Source organism: Acartia tonsa, chromosome 1 (assembly GCF_053477335.1).
Source record: "Acartia tonsa isolate MP-2025a chromosome 1, ASM5347733v1, whole genome shotgun sequence".
NCBI classification, from domain to species: Eukaryota; Metazoa; Arthropoda; class Copepoda; order Calanoida; family Acartiidae; genus Acartia; species Acartia tonsa.
The window spans coordinates 12,548,609-12,572,669 of NC_137260.1; the positions used below are offsets into that span (position 1 = coordinate 12,548,609).

General features: G+C 32.5%; 2 protein-coding genes across 3 annotated transcripts in view; one reads left to right on the forward strand and one right to left on the reverse strand.

The window, feature by feature from the left end:
* LOC145313235 (uncharacterized) overlaps positions 1-7,803 on the forward strand; it is a 33,706-nt gene extending 25,903 nt beyond the window's left edge. For both annotated transcript variants that reach the window (XM_080152547.1, XM_080152555.1), the window contains exons 9-11: positions 4,065-4,137; positions 4,596-4,669; positions 7,522-7,803. In XM_080152547.1, coding sequence (XP_080008673.1) covers positions 4,065-4,137; positions 4,596-4,669; positions 7,522-7,699 — 325 coding nt within the window. In that variant the 3' untranslated portion in view covers positions 7,700-7,803. The remainder of the gene's footprint in view (positions 1-4,064; positions 4,138-4,595; positions 4,670-7,521) is intronic.
* A 2,560-nt stretch (positions 7,804-10,363) lies between these two features.
* l(1)G0320 (signal sequence receptor subunit 1 l(1)G0320) lies at positions 10,364-21,355 on the reverse strand. The gene is made up of 9 exons (XM_080152568.1): positions 21,066-21,355; positions 20,435-20,509; positions 19,769-19,880; positions 19,439-19,590; positions 19,030-19,130; positions 18,032-18,189; positions 16,462-16,581; positions 15,881-15,943; positions 10,364-10,920 (listed from the first exon to the last, which is right to left on the reverse strand). Exons 1-8 carry the CDS (start codon positions 21,114-21,116, stop codon positions 15,885-15,887), a joined length of 828 nt encoding a protein of 275 aa, XP_080008694.1. The 5' UTR covers positions 21,117-21,355; the 3' UTR covers positions 10,364-10,920; positions 15,881-15,884.
* Between the last annotated feature and the right edge of the window lie 2,706 nt (positions 21,356-24,061).

The window sequence follows — 24,061 nt, forward strand, 5'->3', positions numbered from 1 at the left end:
AAATGTATTTAAATTATGTTCAGACACTCTATATACAGGTGTTAATGTTCGTTTGTCCAACAGTTTTAGAGCTTCGCTTTTATGGATGTTGTCATCTCTGTTCAATTACAATTTATAAGGTTTCTAATCTAAATTAACGCACACGAATATTGAAAACATTAAACTCTGCACTTATTAAAAACATTTAAAATAAGAATAATAAGAAGCAAAGATGCTATCCATTAGTGGATTAACAATAATATATCAAACAGAGGTTGTCAGCTGAACGTCTGCCGCGTGTAACTTCAGTGAAATCGCAATATTATAACTTTAAAATTCAGCCTAAACCTGTTCCTAAAATTTAGGCTCATGTGCTGCTGCCAAGCCCTGATTTTAAACCATTCAAAATTTCCGTCGACCATTGAACATTGAATCACTTTAATACTTGAATGGTATTCTAAAAAACAACATTTTCGAAGAAAGGGCTATTAAATTTACCGCAATCGCGAACAGACATACTAACATATCTTATTATGAGTGAATACTCTTTGGTTAGGCGATTATTCAAAGTAGTTTTAGTCGCAAGAAAACATGCAGACATTTTGATTTATAGAGAAGCTCTGCTACAAAAAATGCGTTCAAATAAGAAAAAATTTACAAATGTAAAAAACACATTAGAATATAATAAATAAATATATTTTTTTAATTTGATACATTTTAATAAATTGTGATAATGTTACTTTCTTCCTTTTGCTGATTTCTTGACCTTTTTTTGCTTAATAATCTTCCCCTTCTTTGTCTTCCTAAGAAGATTTTTCTTCGGGGCATTTCTGGCACTCTTTTTGCTAGCTTTGTTCGCCTTTTTAGCGGCCATTCTTGAAGGCTGAATGCGTCTCTTGACCGACATTTTCTTGGCTTTTGATGAGGATTTTTTAGCGGCTACTCTTGGAGGCTGATTGCGTATCTTGGCAGACATTTTCTTGGTTTTTGAAGAGGACTTTTTAGCCACTTGAAGAGGGTTTAACGATGGCTGTTCTTCTCCTTCTTCTGTATGTCCTGTCATATTTTCCATTTCATCATCAGCAGCTGCTTGGTTAGCAGCATCGTCAGCTATAACAGCAGCAATATGTGCAAAGAGAGTTGAGATATCTTCGTTTTCAACTAAATTGTTGTTTGTATCGTCAACTGGAATTGTTGCGCTTTCAGGTTCAGCTTGAAGTTCGTTGTTGGTAGTTTCAGGTGGAACTTCGTTGTTGATTGCTTCAGTTTGGACTTCGGTGTTGGTAGCTTCATTGTTAGATACAGGTGTATCCTCATTCATGTTGTTCTCGTTATTAGAAATATTGAAGATTGAATCCATTGTTAATTTAGTACTTTGACTTGTCGCGTTGATTGATTGCTTTAAACTGATAATTTGTTTAGAAAAATTTCAGAGATTTTTTGCAAAATTTTGGAAGATTTTTATAATTGGTTTCGAAGATTTTTTCTTGCTTAAATAATTATGCATATTTTTAGTAAAGATTATATACGCAATGGTAATTAACGTAAATTATGTTAGAAATGCTCTATTAATTTTAAACTATGTATGAAATCTGCAATATGAAATGCATATAATTTCGATAATAGTTATTTATCGCATTGTGTTATAAACAGCCTTCCGCGGAAATTAAAATAATAGTTGTAAAATAAGCTAATACTTTACCTATATTTCTATAAGAGGATTGTGTTTTTTATTTGAAATGTAGAATATTGATGCTTTTTATTAATTTAATCCACCTGTAATTTAATCGTGATATTAAAACTATTAGAACAGACAGACATATAGACATCATATGCACATTTACAAAGAATTCAAAATACATTCTTAGAGACTACAACATAAATGGATGTAGAATATACGTGGATGTTATGACAAGGGAAAAATTGTCGTCAACTAAGTTTGCTGCTAACATGTAACTCTCTTATTGGTCAGTTCGTTCATCCAGTGTGAGGGGAAGGGATGGGATGAAAGGGTGGAATGAGGGAGCTTGCTGCAAGTTTCACTTTATTCGATAACATAAAAATTCGTGTAAGATACAAGTTACAATAAATCTATTAACATAATATTCACTGCATATGCTATTTTAAAAGATATTTCAGTATCCTATTAGTTATTTGATATTAATACATAAAAAGAGGATTTTCTACGCAAAATTAACTTTTCTTCTTTATCGAATGTTAAAAACTTTGGAATTAAAAATTGTTCAAAAATAAACTACGTAAATAACTAGAATAAGTTTCAAAGTAGTTAATTGTTATATCAAAAACATTTTTAAATTACAAAAAAACTTTATTGTTATTATTGCGCTACTTATAAACGTATGAAAATTTGTAGAGTTTTGAAGACTTAAATTTTAAACATGGCAGATATAAGATTTTTAAAATGTAAAGGGAATATTTATCTCAAGCTTAAACTATAAAACGAAAAGATAGAGTTTCTCTTTATTGTGATCTAACCTGTTATTAATTTGATGGTACCTATAGATTGACGTCAATACTTAGTACAGGCCTAAATACGTATATAGGAAGCCTCATATTTCACTTCAGGGAGAAAGGATATAGGATTTGCAGTGTTGTATCCTCTTAATTATAGTTTTGTTAGCCCGGGACTTTCTGATACATATAAAAATTGTGATAAATTTAAAAACTGTTGACCGAAGTATCCTGGATGATGTCATATATGTATGAGTAATGAATTATTCTAATATGACGTCATTCGGGATACTTTAGCCCAAAATTTATAATCTATCCCCTACTACAAAAAGCTTCATCAAAACTGGAATTAATCTTGAAGAAGAAAAAAAGTACCTCCACAAAATATGACGTCATACGATAAAATAACCAATGAGAGGCCAGCATAAATTTTACCATATTGGTCAAGTACAGTGTAGACTGGTTTCTCATTGGCTATTATATCGTATGACGTCATAATCTGTGGAGGGACTTTAATAGTCTTCTTTAATACTTCTTTACTTAATAATTTTTACATTTACTATCCGCCAATAACTATTGAGATATTGGCATTTGCAATTGGTTTGATATTCTTAACATAAGCCAATCTGCCCTAAAAACTGACCTTATTCAAATTGGATATTGATAGATAAATTTAGCATTGAACTATCCTTTGAAGTCCTGATAAAGATTTTAGCAAGAATCCTCATCAGATTTCTTTTGATTTTTTTCATATTAAATATTCATTAAAAAACCATTAATTTTGTTATTTACGTAAGTTTAATACTAATATTAGGTAATATAATTGATCATATGGTTTTACTAAATTAGCAGTTCCTAGTATAAATGTAAAAATAAGATAATAATAACTTTTTTCGGTAAGATAATTAATTAATTTTAATATTTTAAAATAGACAAACTATATAGATTGTGCTTTGCCTGAAAGTGCCTATCGAGAACTGTAATTACATCCAATATATTTTAGTAATACAGACAACTCGACAAAGTTATCTATAGAGTAAGGCAATATATTGGTTAGAAAACTTATCCTCCTATTATATAAAGTACTAGCGGCTTCGCCCTTAGCCTCTAGGGACTTTGCCCCAAGAGGTTTGATCAACCTATTTTTGTTTTATCTAAATTTAAAAATAAAAATCAAAAAAAAATTGGGGGGTGGGGGAGGAAATTTCATTTTTTGGTGGGGTTGGGGGTGTCCCACCCCCTAAGAAAGTAGCTTAAAACCATCACAGGACCAGTAGGTATATTATCTGAAGAGTAGAGCCCAATCGGTTTAGTGGTTACTGAGATTTTAAGCTTCAGACAGACAGACATCGTACTACTTTGTATTATAGATTAAGGTTTTTTATGTAGCTTAAAATTTCTATAAATACTCAACTGATTGAGTTCTCCATTTTATAGAAGCATCTTATGAGTCCCTGATGGATGGTATTAGGCTATATAATTCTGATATTTAAATAGGTTTGGTTTTTAGGCTATTTTCCTACCTTTCTTACTTTTTTAAAAACCTCTATAAAAATTAGCCATCTATCTTAGATAACAGCCAAGTTTCTCCTATATAAAATATATAATTTTAGAGAAATTGCGCGAAGAATTTCCATGCTCCCCAAAGTGAATGGATCTAAAGGAAGACTGGTTATCATTACACAGGTGAAAAAACAAATAAGACATGGAAAGTGTCATGTGTGACGTCATAAAATTATGTCTAAATCCATCTTTTTTTTAGGGGTTTCCTTATCACCTCTCCTCACATCCTTCCTTTTCAGACGTATTTTTTTGACGTCACATATGACACTTTCCTTATCTCCACAAACCAATCAAAAGACAAATGCATGACAAAATAATTTCACGTGCCAGATATAGTTGCAGTAAGAGTTTCCTGTATGAATTTTGTGGTCCAGATTCGTATCTGACAATTCCCCGCAAGGACGTTCAAACTTTTTTTATTTTTGGGAAGGAGAGTAAAATAAGGGTTTTTGATATACTTTTTTTTAGGGTAGGGTTTTACAAACCCCCAAATAGACGCCCCTGCCAGCAAATGAAAACTTCAGTAACTTCAAAACAAATAAAAATAATTTGCTCTGTCCCAATATAATTAAATTTTTCAGGGAAGCGATCCAGTGGTGTGTGTATATCAAGGCAATGTGTTAGAATTCCCTGCAGAAAAACTTTCCGCTGATAGGTAAATTTTTTCATCAGTTCTGTAAAGTTGTGAGCAAGATTCCAGTCAATTACTCTTTTAAGGTCAAACGGTTTTTAAATATTCGTTTAATTATACCATGCGTTTGGTAAGTTAGATTTAATAACAATTTTATAGCAAAAGCTACTATTCTCTTTTTGAATTTAGAAAGACAGTCAAATGCTCTGTAAAAGTCAAAATGACAGTAAGATTCAGACGAAGACCAAACTGCATAACTTTTGCCCCACTTTTGACGTCATATTCTCCATCTCTTTTTTAGGGGTTTTCTTTCCCACTTCTCCTCTCATCTTCCTCATTTTATGACGTCACAGGAATCAAGTGACACAAAAGTTATGCAGTTTGGTATTCGGCTAAGATTTTTATTTTTGAAAAATTATGCATAGCATCGTATTACAGACAATATTGTACGAATATTAAAATAAAAATATAAATTGATTCCTGTTTTGTCACCCTGGGCCTTTGGTCCGTAGGTTCCAGCAAAACTGGTATTAATCTTATCATTTTTCATTATATAACTCGCGGGAATCTGTCTATAACACGATGCAATAAAGAACGTTTATAAATTGAAAATGAAAAAAAAACTGAGCTGTAGTACTACATTTAAGGATTTTTTTTTAATTTAAAGAAATTTAATTTTAAAGCTCCACTGTATTTTTCGTAAAGATAAAATTTGATTGTCCTGTACAATCAATTCTTTTCAAATGTAATCTGAACAACCAGGAAAACATTTTAAGTAATTCATTAGTCCTCTTTTCCCGAGACAACAAAAACTTTTTAGTATTTTAGGAGCAAAAATACTCTTTAATTTGAAAGTTTCTGTGAATCAACTTCTCTATAACTCACTTTGTTTGTCAACAAATTACCAAGTCCACCACGAAATTCATAAAACAATGAGTAATATTTATTAAATGTTTTGGGGGCCAAGGTTGACACACCCTCTCCAGAAATAGATAAAACTTTGACAAGGCCAATATTATGCTTCCCTGAATGAAAATTATGATTAGTGAGCAAGATCTTTATGTGCATCAAACAGACAGACATTTTTTTTAATAGAATAGATTTTTTCTTTTTTTTATGTAAAAAAGTAAATAATCTCTAGGACGAAGAAAATCTTTTAATTCCCTCGATTAATTAAGAGATGTTCGTTTTATTCTGACAAAGCCACCCTATGCTTTTCTTTTTCAGTCTGTCTTGGTTGCTTAAGTAGGAAAAGATTCCTCTAACGTACATATAAGCATCTTTTATACAAATAAATTTGTCTGTCTGTTCGTCCATAAAGCAATGTAGGAGATTGAGTACTTTGATAGAATTTAATTTTCCAGGCTGCTAATGAAATTAGCTTATGATGTTTCATGATTAAAAAACTACTATATAATTCATTATTTTCTTTCTATCTCACTGTTAACTAAGGGTTTTGTAGGAGGGGAATGGGGCGGGTATGGAATTTACTTTGGCTTCCTAACTTTTAATTTGTATTTATTTCTTTTCATCGCTTCTTATGGCAGTTGTCAGGTATCCTTGATTTGTTTTACTAGCCAACTCAAAATTAAAAGATTAACTTGAGATTATCAGAAATTCTATTAATGTAACATTTAATTTTCTGGCAAGTATACATTTAATTTGAATAGTTACACCATGTTTTGATTTTCATGGATGTTTGTTTGGGTCCATAAATCCTTATAAAAAAGATGTTTGTCTGTCTGGTTTGTAATGAAAGACCTCGCTAACCACTGAACCTCATTAACCACTAAATCGATTCTTATGTTTGGTTATAGACAGAATTAACGCTATATTGTTAGAGATAATCCACATGAAGAATTTCGATGAGGCGAATAAGATTTATTCTGAAGCGTCTGGATTTTTGTTAGGATTCTCATTCTACTACTCCATAATTAATAATTATCTTTCACTTCTTTAATACCCAGCTTGTTTAACATTGTGAGCTTCACTTTTCATCAATACTAGCAGCTGCGCCCCTAGCATCTAGGGGATCTATATTCGAAGGAATGTTTAAGGGCACAATATAGCCTAAAACCATACCCAGACTTTTTGTAAAATGCAATAGCCTAAATCCATCCCCCGAAAAATACAAATAGATTCAAATAAAGTAGGACCATATCGGTTCAGCGGTTAGCGAGATCTCTCGCTACAGACAAAAAAGCTTACTACTTTAAATAATAGGATTGAATATCCTTTTCATTTTTTATGAAACAGCTAATTAAACTTGTTTTTTAAGATTCCTAAAAACAAATTAATTATAAATTAATTAAAAATGGATTATTAAACTTTAATCGCATAAACATTTTGTGTAAGTGTTTATGAAATTTATAAATTATGATATTTAACAATAATGATTTACAAAACTTATATTGTTATTATTATTATTAAGGGTCCGTTATCAAACGAATGATTATCATATTCAAAATGATCAAATTATTTTTTATGTCTTGTAGGCTAAGCTTAATTGATTTAAGGGTTTGTCTTTTTTTTCATTGTACCTAATCCTTTTATACGTCCCTAACCTTATTATAAAGTAACAGGATCTCTGTGTGTCTACGAAGGATCTCGCTAACCACTGAACCGATATGGTTCTCCTATACATGGTTGCTTCTCATAGGACCTGGGAAGGTCTAAATATAGTTTGGAGAGGGTACCACCACCCTCCTAACTGAAATCACCCCTATAAAAAAATGCTCCCCCCCCCCAAACTTTTTAAAACTTTTTCTTTTAAAACTACAATTAAAAGTTGGGGAGGAGAAGTCTTCTTTTCCTTCCTCAAGGGCCCCTAGAGGCCTTTTGAGGGCGTAGCCGCTAATATAATATAATTTGTTTAGAATTGTTGACACAAACGGAGCTGGCGACGCTTTTGTTGGCGGCTTTCTGGCGCAGTACGTACAGGGCCGGCCGCTGGACGTGGCGGTCAGATGCGGAATTTGGGCGGCTACACACATCATCCAGAGGTCTGGCTGCACTCTACCTGACAAAATGGATTTCTGTATGACTGCTGCTTAGAGCTTGGATGTTTTACTCAATAAATTGTTTTCATATGTGATAGACTCCTTCTATATAAAATTTTAGTTACGTCTGAATTCTGCAAATAAATACTTCAGCTCTAACTGCCCCTTATCAAAACCTACCCCTCTTATAAGGAATTTGAACCCCCCCCCCATTTGTAAGAAAAGAAAAGGGAGATATGATGCTGCCTATGTTACTTATATTATAACCTCCCCTCGTCTATCGTTAGACCCTAAGGCTCACATTCCACAGAGGATAATTTAACGCCTTTTTCTTATTTTGTTTTACGCAGGGATAAGGGATGGGAAACGTAGGAAAATATTATTTCAGGCCTATTTCAAGCCTAGGCCTATTTCTAGCCTAGTAAACCAGTTTTGGGATAGCGCAGTGGTTCGTATAAAATGCTAATGAAAAAGCTGTGTGTGTGTGTCTAGATAAAGTATAGAATCAAATTCAGGTAGCTAGTTTAAAGTAAAAAACATAACTTTTTATAAACCTATATATTAATGGCTTTTGTTAAAATGAAGTTTTTTCTCTCCCAAAATTTTTTATCTTTTACTTTGGTAATTTGAACTGTCAGAAAGCTATCGTTGGGTTTCCCTCAGACAGATTTTAGTTTGTATTATTTGCATTTTTATTAATGAGTAAAAATTTGATTTGAAAATTTCATTGCTAATTAAAATTCAAAATAAATAAATAAATATGCACTTGGGTAACATTCTATCAAGTTCTTTGGATACTATGCTGTAATGATATATCTGTACTGTGTTGTATTGTACAAAAATTAGGGTTAAGGTGTTGATACAATTCCGTACTAAATTTTTAAAATTCAAAATACAACATCTAATTTATAAACTACCAAATGAAAATTCGTAGGTACCTTCTTTCCAAAAAAATAATCCCGTTATTTTTGTTTTTTCTATATCCCTGGTTTTACGCCACCTACGTTTTTTGTATAAGTGTCCAATTTTTCCCTGACAAAACCCTGTGCACGCCACTGCTTGCACAATCACATTCTTGATGTTGATATCCTCTATTTACAGTTTTGTAAGCTTTTTAAAAATTTAAAATTTTCAAAGTGCCTACCGAGCACAACCCCCCCCCCCCCAAATATTTTTAAAATAATGATGGAAAGGTATTAAGTCCAATCTCTGCAAGACATAACATAGCCTATCCTGATCTATAATATTTGAGGGGGGTCCTGAGCTCTTCTAAGCACTTTGAGTGAAACTGCCAAATTTTCTTCAAAGCTACCTAATATATACTTAAAAGTTAAATTTTCTGCTGAAATTGTCATTAAATAAATATAATGTTAATTTTAGAGAAAAAATATCTTTGTTACATTTATTTCTTAAATTTGATAATGAAATATAAAGTACTAGCAGCTACACCCCTAGAGGCCTCTAGGGGCACTTAAGGCGGAGAGAGTCGAATTTAATAACCAAATTTCTTATTTTAGATTTTTAAAGAAAAAGTAAAAAAAAAATTTTTTTGGTGGGGGGCGAATTTTTTTTTTTTAGTTAAAAAAATGTTTTAAAAATTTTATTCGGGGGGGGGGGGATTTTTCATTTTTTGGGGGAGTTCGGGGTGTCCCACCTCCAAGAAAATAGTTATGAACCTTCCCGGGACCTAAGAGAAGCTACCCTGTTAAGGAGAACCCGATCGGTTCAGCGGTTAGCGAGATCCTTCGGTACAAACAAACACACAGACAGACACACAAACATCCTGTTACTTTAGTATAAGGATAATAGCTTGTGTAATAGTTTGATTTAGTTTCTATTTGAATTCTTTTCATATTATACTCCTGACCTTGGATAACATAAGTCTTTTAACAATCCAATTTTGGAGAATCTGTAGCAGTCAGAAAAATAGCAATTTGTATTGTTAACCTTTTCTTTTAGTATCGGGGCGAATCCAGATCAATTGAATCCCAAAGGGTTAGAGCCATTTATAAACCGTTCATTCGAATCCGGTGGATAGGAACCGGTTCTCATCCATACGAAAAAAACTATGTCTAGCACCGTATTATATCCAGTTTTCTACGAATATAGAAATGTACAATCATAAGATTAAAACTAGTTTTAATCTTATAATTGTACATTTTATATCCGCGGAAAGCCGTTTATAATACGATACGAGAAATAACTATTATCGTACCGCAAGGTTAAGTTCCTGTTGAAATAATTTTATATATAATCCAGACAACTATCTGGCCCAAGTAGTAGAGACCCATTTCGTCTCGGCTGTGTTCATATCACCGACACTATTAAATGATTTCAAAGATTTAATACGAAATCGGGACAGGATCTCCGCCTTGTGGGTAGAGTTACGTATAGCTCATGCCCCCTCTATTCTTATACTCTAATTACACAACAAAGCGTTGGAAGCTTATTTAAATAAAAATTTATTTGAAAATTTATAAAATCAACCAACTGCAAAGAAGGGGAAAAATAGCTGATAAGGAGATCTCGTAAAACTAAGTGTTTAGATTTTTTAGAAACAACCTTATACTCTAAAAATCATATTGGTTCCTATTAATTTATATCCATTTATTACAAAAATTAAACCACATGTGTTAATTACGAGGTATGAACACAGAGTAGCAGCACTTTTACAAACAGAAACATCATATATATAAATATAAGAATTAAATGAAAAAAATTGAAATGCATATTTTATTTCCAGAACACAGGCTTAAATAAAACAACATCCAAACTGAACTGGTTTGTGTTTAAATAAAAAAATAATAATCACAAATAAAAATTAAGATCAACAAGGACAATATTTTTCGGCACATTGCTGTGTCGGAGCCCCCGCATTCATGTTAAATAAACCATTAATAAAATTGTTTAAAACTCAATGTTTTGAGTAACTTACAACAACATTGGAGCCATGAATTTGGGGGCTAGATAGGTGTGCTGGCATTTAATACTGAGGTTGCTGAGACAACATTTAAATTGAGAATAGATAAAAAGTTTGCAAGGTACAGCTGGGCTGGTAGAAAATCCAGGTAGAAAATGCGGGAGTGCCCCGCGCCAGGAAACAAGTATGCAGTGGCAGTCACAGATAGGACACGGAGGAGGGGGCAGGTAGTTGCTGCTGCTGCCACCGCCAGGCTGGTCACAGGAGCGCACAGCCATGTTGTCAGAGCTACATTGGCAATATTCAACTTGGCAGGTATATTTGCTGGCGGTCAATGCAGCGGCCACTTCCCAACCCTGAAAAAAAATAATGAATAAGTATAACATTTTTTTTTTGAATGTACATGTAGGTCAGTATGTATGTTCATGTATGTATAGTAGTAGTAGCAGATTTGGTCCCACCCAAGAATATAATGGAAAAAATATACCTAGTCCTTAGGTATGAAAAATTATACTTAACAAAAGGCTTTGTAAACATTGTCATTTTGTACACATCAAAACTAAATCCCTCAATTTCTTTATTTCTGTTTAATAGTAGGTAGTAGTAACTCCTTAATATATTTGGCAATCTTTATCTGCTGATTAAGTATGACGTACTAACTTACTAATCAAGAATTTATAATCCTTTTTTCTCCAATGAAAATAAATCAGAAAAAGGTGGAAGCAATTATTTTGTTTTAAAGTATGCTTGCCAAGTGAGTATGGCTACTCTATACATTACTTTGTTCGTATGTCATTTAAAGATTGATATAAGTGGAAATACTGTTGTAAGCAAAATACCCATAAAATACCTACTTTAATTGCTGTAAATGCCTCAAGATTTATCAAATCCCTCTATGCTAGTTTTCAATAAAAAAAAAAGCATTTTAAATAAAGTCTGTATTTTCTCGTATTCATTCGAATCCGGTGGATAGGAACCGGTTCTTATCCATACGAAAAAAACTGTCTAGCATCGTATTATATCCAGCTTTCTACGAATATAAAAATGTACAATCAAAAGATTAAAACCAGTTTTTTATCCCGTGCCTTCGGCACCTCGGGGCTAAAAAAACTGGTTTTAATCTTATAATTGTACATTCTATATCCGAGGAAAGCATTATTTTTATTCTTCATCTTCCTGAATTTATGGCTTTAAAAACTTATAGCGGTTGCGCTACCTTTGACAGTTAGGGAGTTGAATCCATTTTTATAGAAGCAGAAATATAATCTATGTTTATGGTTTGGACCCTCTAAAACTGTAATCTACCTTTCCACTTTCCCCTCTCTTGGTGAAGATATCTTCAACACCGATACGATTTTTGAAATGTAAGATTCTACTTTCCCTTCTCTTGGTGAAGATATCTTCAACGCCGATACGATTTTTAAAATATAAGATTCCACTTTCCCCTCTCTTGGTGAAGATATCTTCAACGCCGATACGATTTTTGAAATTTAAGATTCCACTTTTGCCTCTCTTGATGAAGATATCTTCACCAAGAGAGGGGAAAGTGGAAAGGTAGATTACAGTTTTAGAGGGTCCAAACCATAATCATAGATTATATTTCTGCTTCTATAAAAATGGATTCAACTCCCTAACTGTTTGATAAAAAAAAAATCAATCTTTCTTTAATATTATTTCTTGGTTACCTAAGTATGTTACACAATAATTTTCTTCTTATTTTAGATAAGAACTAAAAAATATGTTGTTACTAAACAATTTGTAGATTTAACAAGAATGACAACAACCAAATAAAACTTCAGTCGATAGAAGATCTTAAACTAAGACCTTTGTTAAAAAATGCATAAAAATGCTGCTGAGATTGTGAGATCAAAGTAAAAACTCTACCTAATCTATTGTAATTTTAGATTGAAAACTTTCGGTGTTTCTAAGGCTGTATTACGAAATCTTCTTTAAAGTCAAGGACAATTTTTGTATTACTTTCCAGTATAGCTTCAAAACCGATGAATATCCGGCCCCCGGTGGGCCAATAAAACTTGAATTAATCCGATTTTTTTTCTATTTTATTATTCGTGAAAACTTAACTATAATACTATACGATAAATAAATAGATACCTACCCATTCTTTTAATAAGGTCATTTTCTTTTTTCTAATAAATAGCTATGCAGTAGTTTTAAAAGCATGAATTAACGTAAAGCCAAAAAGCTTATGTTTAGAAAAGTTTTACTTCTTACATAGTTTTCTAGGAAATAGATTGACCAATACTAGAAACTGTGCAACATTTAATAATAACTTTTTCTAAGTTTATATATTATTAAACTCTATATTTACTTCTTTGAAAATATTATAACTTTAAAAAAGTAGGGTAGTGCGGGGTTAATGCGGTAGGGGGGTCTAATTCCGGTCACTCGACCAACTTTTTTAAAACCCTTTTTTAACGGTGTTCTAAACGTTTGCGAGAGATCTTCAGAAAAGCAAAGTTGTAGTTTATTGCCTATACTTTCATTTCTTACTTCAGCAAATTTTTGTCAGATCACTCCTTCTATGATTTTTTTGCCCTCAAAAAGTTGCAAAAAATTTGCAAAAAAAAAATTTCAAAATAGGCCATGTTCAATCTAAAATTGTGAAAAAATGGTAAGTCCTATTGACCCCCGGGTTTTTGTAAAATGAAAGATATGGCATTCATTTATCGTTTGCAATTGGAGGCGTTGTTCTAACTTTATTTTTTCATAATTTTTTTTTCGTCTCAAAAAAAGGGTCTATTCCGGTCACTTTTTTTACTTTTTTTTATTACTGTATTTATAACTTTATAATACCCTAATGTTTAATTTAGGTGATCTGGAAGCATAAACAACCTAAATACATGACCTAAGCTTTAATCATTGCCTTGCCTGTTGTGTGATGTACATTACTAGTCATTTTACTGCTTGTATTATGTCATGTTTTGTTGCCTAAGCTTTTCAATTTGTAAAGACATTAAAAAATTTTCAGACACATTTTTATAGTAATGGGAAGAGTATATCACCCAAAGGAACGCCTTAAATATTTGCCTGAAGATGTATCAGCTGCATTGGCTCATGTAAGAAGGGGTATGTCTATCTAGAAAGACCGCTAGAAGATTTAAAATTCCATATGAAACCCTTGCATCTTTTTCGTATAAGAGGGTGTTCGCGATTTTTGCGCGGTTTGGATTTTTTATGTCAAATCGGCTAGGATTAAGCTAGAAAGGTGTTTAAGGTGTCTATAGAAAGCTCTTTGCATGTCCTAACAAAAACTCCCCAGGATATGGGTTCTATCTCCAAGATTTAGAGTACATATTCAAGATTTTGCATTTTCAAAATTCCTGTTGCATAAAATGTGTTGAAATATTAGAGTTAGACCCCATATCATTTCGAGTTAATTGTCACGCATGTAATTTTGCATCTTTAGACACCTTAACCACCCTTGTAGGTCAATCCTAGCCAATTTGAGACAAGAAAAAATGTATCAAAAACTGCTGTCAAAACTGGCAGGATTTTTAAAATTAAATTTTTTTTGGAAAAAATCACTTTTTTCAAGAAATTCCAAGACCTGCGAATCAGAAATTGCCTCTAATTTATGTATAAAGCTTTAAAAAACCTAATCATATAATAAAAAGTATGATTTTTAAAAAAAAGTTTGCATGAAAAAAATCGATGTTTTTTTGCGATTTTACCGACTTTTTTAAAATGGGCAAAATGTGGTCAAAAAATTTTCTGATCTGCATGCGACTAGTACCGTTAGAAAGCTAATGACCTCAGCTTTCTACTCATAGTTTAAAATGTTAAAAAAAGATATTTTAAGGGGGTGTTCCACCCCCCCAAAGTCAACTGACCGAAATAGCCCCACCGGTGGGGCTATTCCGGTATAGGCCAACCGCCGCCCTTAAAACCGATTTTTGACCGACTTCTAGTTGCGAGATCTTAACGAGACCAAGACAGGCCTCTTCGTTATTGCCATATCTTTCATTTGCACTCTTAAAAACCGGTAAAAGTTTTTGGGAAGTATGTTTTTTTTAAGCTGAAGCAAAAAATTGACCGGAATAACCCCGCACTACCCTAAATCTTTTCTTTAATTGGGGTGGATACGTCCGTAGGTCCGTCGATAAAGTTTAGCTCTTATCGGATATTTTAAAGTAATAGGATTGGCCAGTCGATTTCAAATTATTGTTGGATATTAAATGCGTTACCTATTACTCTTTATTTGTTAATTTTAGTTTGTCAGACCATCTGCTTTGATAAGCTTGGATGTTACGGATGATGTCATCCTTGTTTCTGTTATGTTACGACTTAACTTACGACAAAGTTTTTGTGTGAATGCAAAAGAATAGGCAAGTAATTACTTTTATAAACATTTCAAATGAAAATGAAATACCTAAATTGCATAAAATTAGGAGGTAAAAAATATGAATGATTAAATAAAGGATGTGAAAATTTATTAAAAAAAAAAAAAAGAATAAATCCCCTTGTACAAGTTATACCTGCTTTTAATGGGGGTTGGTGAGGGGGGACTGATTAAAGGGGTAGTTTCACAAAATGCATTTGAACTTAATTTAGTAAACCGCTTTTTTCCCTAGTTAATGGGTTAGACTACATTTATATGGCATATATTTGAAAGAACTTCAATTTTCTACCACATAGTTTTTAAAATATCAAGACTTGAAAATCGTTTTTGGTGATATATGCAATTTAAAAAGACGATTTTCAAAACTATATTTTTAAAACAAAGTGGTAAAAAATTAAAATTCTTTCAAATGTATGCCATTTAAATGTAGTTTAACCAATTAACCAGGAAAAAATATGCGGTTCACTAAATAAGGTTCAAATGCATTTCGTGAAACTACCCCTTTAAGTGAAAAGATTATGTAATATACAGTTTGAAACTAATTTTAGCCTTAAACAAAATAACCAAAAATTAAAATCTCCAGAATACCCCTCCCTGATCTTACTTGAGAGATTTCCATTGACTAACAAAATAAACTTTTCTAATTCTAAATAATTTCTTTATCCTTTGCTCAGCACAATTTTCCACAAGCAAACTTTCTAACAAGATTCACCAAATTACTCAGAAACTTACTTGTCTTTTCAAGCAAAAATCTTTTTAAGCTACTTTCTACGGAAAAAAAGCACAGCAATTTTGAGAAGAAAGGTAGCTGGATTAAAGAAAACTTATTTTTAAATTTAGTTTTTTTTAAAAAGGTCCCAGGATAATTTAACATTATTTTTTTCACAGATTTAAGTTAAAGATGTATTTAAGCTACCTTAATCCCCCTCCCTTCCCCTAAAAACCGGCGGACATACCTGTTTATTCTGTGTCTGATGCTGCGGACTTCTTGTTCTTCCTCTGGCGAGGTGACCCGCTACCTGAAATGCAATTAGTTTTAAGGTTAAGAAAACAATCCTTACAACAAAGTAACAGGATTCTGCGTGTTTGTATAACCGCTGAACCGATCTAGTTTTCCCAAACCCCCACCCCCGGCCCACTCCGAAAAAAATGGATTTTTAAAAATGAAATTAAAAATGGAGAGATGTTTGTACCCCAACCAAAAAAATCTACATAATTTTATTTTAAATCTAAAAATGGGGTTTTCGAATTTAACTCCCCCTTCTCGAGTGCCCCTTGATACCTACTCTCTATATTTTGTTTAATTTCTCCTTCAAATTAATATTAAAATTGTCTCAATAAATCTATAATATAGATGTATAACCAAACAACAATCAAAATTCCCCCGTTTGGGAGCTTTTTTCGTCTGCTAGCAAATTGCTTTCTGCTCTTTTGTAGCAACTTTGCTGTTTACTATTCCCAAGGCTATTGGTTGTTTTCTAAGACCCAATTGTAATTAGGCACAGGGCGGGGACATACTCTAATATTATCTCCTTACCTCCTGGTGTGGACAGAAGTGAGCTCTTGGGGATCCATTCAAAGTCGACCTCGTTGCTGTTGCCCTTGCCTGTTCCAGTCTCAAATGCAGCCTTCTTGGAAAGTTTCTTCTTGCTTCCTCCTATAATAAAACAGGAAATCACGAAACCTTTCAGGAATTTCTTCACTTTTTTATGTCTTTTTTTTGTAGAATGACTGATAGACCGACGGAGCAAGTCAATTACATACTGGATGCTAATTGGTATAGAGAATTATAGGGTTACAGACGGACGAAGAGACAAAAAAAGAATTATAGAGTAACGTTACTGCAAACAATATTAGTGTTAATGCAATCCTATGCATCTTCAAATATATTAATTTCTACACAAAATAAGAACAAAAATAACATTAGAGATAGACAAAACTACTAGGTATGTAATAGCAGGATAGGTAAAGGACATATAAAATTTTGGAACCAGACGTTTTGGAGGCCAGGTCCTTAAATCAATCAAATAGGTATTGACTTAAAAATGGCAGTTGTCCATTATAAAAACATTATTAAGAAAGATTTCACAGAAAAGATACTTTCATACTTAGCAAAGATTGCTACATTATTAAAATAGTACCCAAGGTTTTTATCTGTCCATGAAGATCCTTAGAACCATTGATCCAATAAAATTTCTAATTCAGTGGCTTTTAATTTAATTTGATCATTCTCAAGTTTTCCTGGATTCAAGGGACGCATTAACTATTAAAAACTATAGACATTTATTGAAGGGATCTATATGGATAAGACAATGGCCGATAAAATGGGGGGGGGGGGGGGGTAATGCAACTATCTCGTAATCAATGATTAAATGGCACTTAGAATTCGAATTTTTCACGAGTAATCCTTGGTAGGTCTATTTTTCCTAAATCAAACAAAAAGTTCGAAAAGTAATGGCTGGCGGCTCAGCCGTTTAGCCGTTTTTTTTGCCTATTTTCAGGGCAAATTTATCATTAATTACGTAGAAATCAACTTTTTAAAACATATTTTTCGTTTAATTCATGTCAAATGATAGCAATAACCATTTTTAAAATTTCTCGTACCAACAGCTACCGGCTAGAACCGTTTGATAAGGTTTTTGAGCGACAAAAAGTATTATGGATATAGGTTTCGTGACTACTTTGGTTTTAAGATAGCCAAAGAAAGGCAAACAGCTGAGCCGCCAGCCGTTAGCCGTTACTTTTCCAACTTTTTGTTCGAATTAGGGAAAATAGGCCTACCAAGGATTATTCATGCAAATTTCAGATCGAAATTCGAATTCTAAGTGCCATTTAATCATTGACTACGAGATGGTTGCATTACCCCCCCCCCCCCTCCCCTTAATGTACATCCCCTATGATAATGACAAAATTACCCCTTGAGTAGATTACAATTATTGGTTGAAACGTTTGGACACTAAACTCAATGAACCTGCCGATCAAAATTCTCTTGAAGTCCCCAAAGTTGTTAAGCCAACGAATAAGAAAACGCCATCATAACAATTTGGGGACTAGTGTAATAAACAGCCCAATGTCCTCTCCCTCTCTGCATTAAATGTAGACTATACCTGAGAGATAGTTGAAGACGAGAAAAAGCAGGAGAACAATAACACCACCCAGGGTCACGTACATGAAGAAGGTCTCGGTGTCGAATCCCTCGTCAAACTCGACAATCTGCACAGTCTCGTTGAACACGGGGTCCATGAAGGAGTTGCCGAAAGAATCTCTGTAAAATAAAGGATTTTGTGTCAATAAGCTTTAGGTTGAACACTTATATAATCGATCATTGACAAAGCTTGAACGTCCATTCAAACATTATCTCGTAATCAATGTATATATGGCACTTAGAATTCGAATTTCGATCTGAAATTTTGCATGATTATTCCTTGGTAGGTGTATTTTCCCTAAATCTAACAAAAAGTTAAAAAGTAACGGCTAACGGCTCAGCCGTTTAGCCGTTTTTTGGCTATTTTTAGGGCACATCTGTCATAAATTACGTAGGAATCAACTTTTTGAAACATATTTTTACTTTAGTTTAAATCATGTGAAATGATACAAAAAAAATCATTTTTAGATTTCTAGTACCAGCAACTACCGGCTAGAACCTTTAAAAACGTTTTGGAGCAGCAAAGAGTATTATTTGGTCTCGTGATGATTTGCCTTGAAAATAGCCTAAAAATGGCTAAACGGCTGAGCCGCAAGCCGTTAGCCTTTACTTTTCCAACTTTTTGTTCGATTTAGGGAAAAAAGACCTACCAAGGATTACTCATGCAAAATTCCAGATCGAAATTTGAATTCTAAGTGCCATTTATACAATGATTACGAGATGGTTGCATTGAAACCCCCCCACCCCCCTTATTACCTATATTTACATATATAATTGTTGGAAAGCGGATTTTAAGGGCGATTGTGTACAATATATCATGAGTGAAGCATCTCTATTATATTATTCAGTTTATCTAACTTGACTCTACATCTGTTTTAATAGTTTTGACAATCAAACTACCCAGGTAGTTATTCTTTAATTTTCTTAAAATGAAAGTTTCTGAAATTATTCTTGACTGACCTGTAGTTAAGGTTGATGACGAGACCGATGGGTCTACCAGCGAAAGCGTCAGCGGGGATGAAAGAGTAGATCACAGTAGCTTGTTGCTTAGGCTTCACAGTCTAAATTAAAATAAACGTAAGACATTGTAATTATTCATTAAGCAAAACTGGAATTAATCTTGTTTTAAACTTGTAAGTAAACACAACTTTTGTTTGTAAAACTCTATTACCTACCTGCATCCTATACCATTTAATTTGAATTAGAATTTCTTAGACGTAATATAATTGAAGAAAATAAACAAAACTAAAAATCAATTTACTATAATTTAGTCTGTCTACCTTTTTTTATTAGGTATAGATTAGGTAATAAAAAGGTTTCAACACTTCTTTTTATTATCCAACCCATTTAAGGGAACTTGCCAACTCACCTTTTCATATACAACAGCAGAAAAGTTCTGGATGTGATAGGTGAAGTCCATGGGATATCTGAGGGAAGCCTCGACATGGTCCACAATCATATCACCCTCACCCTTGTTGGTGAATCCAACCAGGAACTCGGTAATCTGGCCAGCAGGCAGTTCTGAGACAATAAGGTTTGTAAAAAATTAAGGATTAACTCAAATTTAAAAAGGATGTTAATTGCCTATGAAAAAAATTGGAATACTTGCCAGTGTGTCCGCTAAGACTTCAAAAAAGTTGGAACTATATGTCTAAAACATTCAAGATTTTTCTAGTTAAATGTTTTTTTTATATCTTACCCATATTTGTGGTTCCAGCGGGTTTAGTGAACAAAATCGTTGTGTCGGCATCCTTGGAGGTTGTAGTCTCTTCAGCGTCAGCTTCAGGCTCAACAGGCTCACCTCCCTCCTCCTAGCAAAGTAAATTTAAATTTATTTTTAGTATATAAGTTATGGGACACTTATCTCTAATGGTTAAAGAAATAAGTTCGTTGTTTTTAAGCTGTAGATAAGTTTATAACAATAAAAAAGGCTAAAATTGACACTATTCAAGATTAGCTGATGTATTTACAGAAATTACACAATATTCAAAATACTAGGTATGTAAATTAGCAAGGAATTGATGGAAGTCCATATTTACAAATGGATGTAGAATATACGTGGGTATATTGACGAGGGGAAATTAGTCGACAATTGAAGTTGCTTATATTGCCCCATTTATTGATAATATTGTTCATCCAGTATATTAGGTAAAGGGGGTATCGCCATTGCAGCATAGCCAGCTGCGAGTATTACTTTATTAGAGTACATGAAATACTGGTGCAATATCAAAGTAATAATATATTGATTATGGGGGGTATACACAGTACAATCAAATACTGAAATCCCGTACGTACGGACGGATGAACATTCTAAGTTAATTTAATTTTAGAGTAGCTGGTATTAACAAAGATATGAGCTGCGTACCTCTACAACTCCTTCATCCTCTCCCTCATCAACTTCATCTTCCTCCGCTCTCACGCTGCTCAATCCAATCATACACTAAATATAACAAGATTACATTTTGTGAAAACTGATGCATTTATGGAATGTAAAGAATGTCCTTTCATGAAACAGACATACGAACACAAAGGAACGTCTAAATTTAAATTTTTAATACCTAAAAGCATTAACATTTAAGAAACCTGAAATTTCATTTTATTAGGTAAAACTACATCCTACCTACTACTTAAGCATATATATATATCTAATATATGGAGAACAAAAATACGACCGATGAAATTGGCCAAGTCACACGATTTTTCTTAAAAACAGACAACCTTACATCCCATTATTCTATTAGTTAGACATCCAATTATTACATTGGGCGTAAGCTAGGGCGAAAAAAAATGCTAAATACAGACTTTAGCGAGGCGAATTGTTTTGACCTAAATAGAAATTGTATATTGATGATATAGCCGAACAGTATGTACCTGTCCAAACTAATTTAAAATTATACAAATACTTAAGTAAAAAAATACATAAATTTAGTTAAAATAGATTGAAATTTAGCTTAAAATATACTTAATCATAATAATATAAACAAAATTTAACCAACCTGTGAAACAATAAAGAAAAGTAAAATATTCTTTGTCGTAAATAACTTCATTTTATTAATCTAAATTGTCTAAAATATATAAATAAATCAATAAAATGGGGGGAAATGTAATAAGTGTTACAGTTTAATATAAGAAACTATAAAATAATTAATAAAAAACCTATTATAACCTACTATGACTCCTTAACTTAGGTGGAAGTCAAAACTCAAAATGTTGAAACTATTACTTTTATTTATTCGTGTTGTAACTGACAACACTAAAGTTCCAACTCAGAGCAGACACAGAAACCGGTTCAAGCAGTGGATGCAGGAAGCAGACGAATTATCGGGATTTTTTTCACGCAACTTAATAGGAGCTAGCTTTACATTTTAAATATTAATTATTATTTCTAATAAATCACACTTTTAATGTTAAAGTTTTTATTTAAAAAAATAATACAATAAAGCTGACGCTTAAAACTACAAACAAAAATTTCGTCTCAATATTTTGACTAAACACCTTTTGTAAGCAGACTAAAAACTTAGAATAATCGTAACTAAAAGCTGTAGTAAGGAATTTGATTTAATTGCTATATTTGGATAAGTAAGTTAAAATGAGACCATTTACTTCGACATTAAAGTAATATAAATAATAAAATATAAATAATATAATATAAATTTATTGCTTCGACTCTAGTATATAGGGGCTTTGTATTCGAAGGGGATGGAGGGATGCAGTAAAATATAAAAAAGCAATACTTTATCTGATAAAAATGAAAAAGCACAAAATTACCCTATAGTGACTAAATAAAGCTTCCCTAGTTTTGCCGAAGAACTCAATCGATTCAACGTTGTTCAAAAAATCTTAACGGTCAGACATAAAACATTCCTACCTCATATAATAGCATAAATAAAAACTTTAGAATTATAATAAATTTTTGAATCTATTTTTAGGCCGTGCTCAAGATTTAGCTACGGAAATGGGTTGTTGGAGGGGTTGAGAGGTGGTAGAATTGCAGATTCATCCAAAAAAGTTACCTGCATCCTTCCCTTTCTGAATAAATTTTCCGTAGATGGGGAATTAAGGGGAGATAGAGGAAAGGCGTTTAGAAATTACAAATTTACACATTACACCCCCCCCCCCCCCTCCACCCATGTAAAACCATGTATTACAGATATCTATTTAAATATGATGATGCAATGACAATACCTGCCAAAAAAAGTTTTTTTTGTATATATTGTAAGCATGATATTTATAGTTGTATGAAGCCCAATGGACAAAGTTGATCTTGGTTTTAAAAAAAATAATTTTCCATTAAGATTCTACCCGTGTAGCAGACGCATGGGATGTAGGATATCTAATTAAATTTAAAATTAAGGACTTAATGAAAATTAAGAAAACTAATGGTTTTTCCAACATTGTTCATGAACATTTTCTCTGGGTTAGTGGGACTATTTTATTGCACTTTATCAAAATACTTGTCGCTTCGACCCTAACTTATTATAGTATAGGGTTAACCCAAGAAGCGAAGCATCTTTGCAATGCAAACCTTGCAATAGACTTTTCTATATGCTATCCTTAAAATAAAGTAACAGGATGTGTGTTTGTCTGTCTGTATCAAAGGGTCTCGCTAACCGCTGAACCGAACGGGTTCTTCTTAACAGGGTAGCTTCTCATAGGTCCTGGGAAGGTTATAACTATTTTTGGGGAGAGTACCACCACCCTCCGAAGAGAAATCGCCCCTAGAAAAAAAAATTCCCCCCCCCCCCAAAAAAAATTTTTTTTTTTTTAAATCTTAATAAAAAAACAGATTTTGGGATTCAACTCCCCCTTCCTCAAGTGCCCCGAGAGGCCTCTAGGGGCGTAGGCGCTAGATCTTTAATATAAAGAAGTAGGTTTTTTGTCTGAAGATAAAGATCTCGGATAATGCTGGTCCGAATGAGTTGCACTTTTCTGGATTCTTTTCAAATATCTTAAGATGGTTTTAGGCTATTTTCAGACCTCAACCGCCCTTCCTCTAGAGGCTATGGGCAAAGTAATCAGTGAATATAACAAGTTTTAAAAAGTATCAAGAACTATTAAAAAATATATTTGTTAATATTACTATAGCATTAAAATCAAACTATAACTATGTTTTGTAACTTTTGAATGCCAAAATATAATCAGAGATGAAAAGTTAGCGTACTTTATTTTGATTTAAAAATTATATATTCATTTACTCAGGGACTAAAGATAAGGGATATTTTACTTTTTAAAGAGTCAAAATTTATATCCCAGGTTCTACGAAATACCAGAAAAAAAAATTCTTTTACCAGAAAAGTGGTAAAGCTGGTCAACCTGGTAAAATTTACCAGTTTCGTGGTAAATTTTACCAGCAAAAATTTTAGCCAAAAAAGTAGTAAATTTTTACCATTTTTTTTGTAAAATTTGACGAAACAAAAAACCCCGTTTTTTGTGTTTTAAATTAAAAACAGCTCTTCATAATCAGTTGTAGTACTTTAAAATAATGACTTCTATACAATGAAGCCTAAATTTAAATTTTTTTTTTTTTTTTTTAAATTTTACCACTTTTGGAAGTTTTACCAAAAATGTGGTCAATTTTACAACTCTATTTTTCAGGTTAAGTCCGAATTTTCGGACTTAGACAAAAAACGCAATTTGGTCAATTTTTACCAAAAAGTTGGTAAAATTTGACAAGGTATTTTTTTAGGCTAAGTCCAGATTTTTGGACTCTGACAAAAAAAATGAACTTGGTAAAATTTGACCAACTTTTTGGTAAAAATTGACAAGGTAAATTTTTAGGCTAAGTCCAGATTTTTGGACTTTAACAAAAAAAAAACTTGGTAAAATTTGACCAACTTTTTGGTAAAAATTGACAAGGTAAATTTTTAGGCTAAGTCCAGATTTTTGGACTTTAACAAAAAAAAAAACTTGGTAAAATTTGACCAACTTTTTGGTAAAAATTTTTACTTTTTATTGAATTTTTTCGCATAAAAGAAGCTAACTTTTTTTTAAA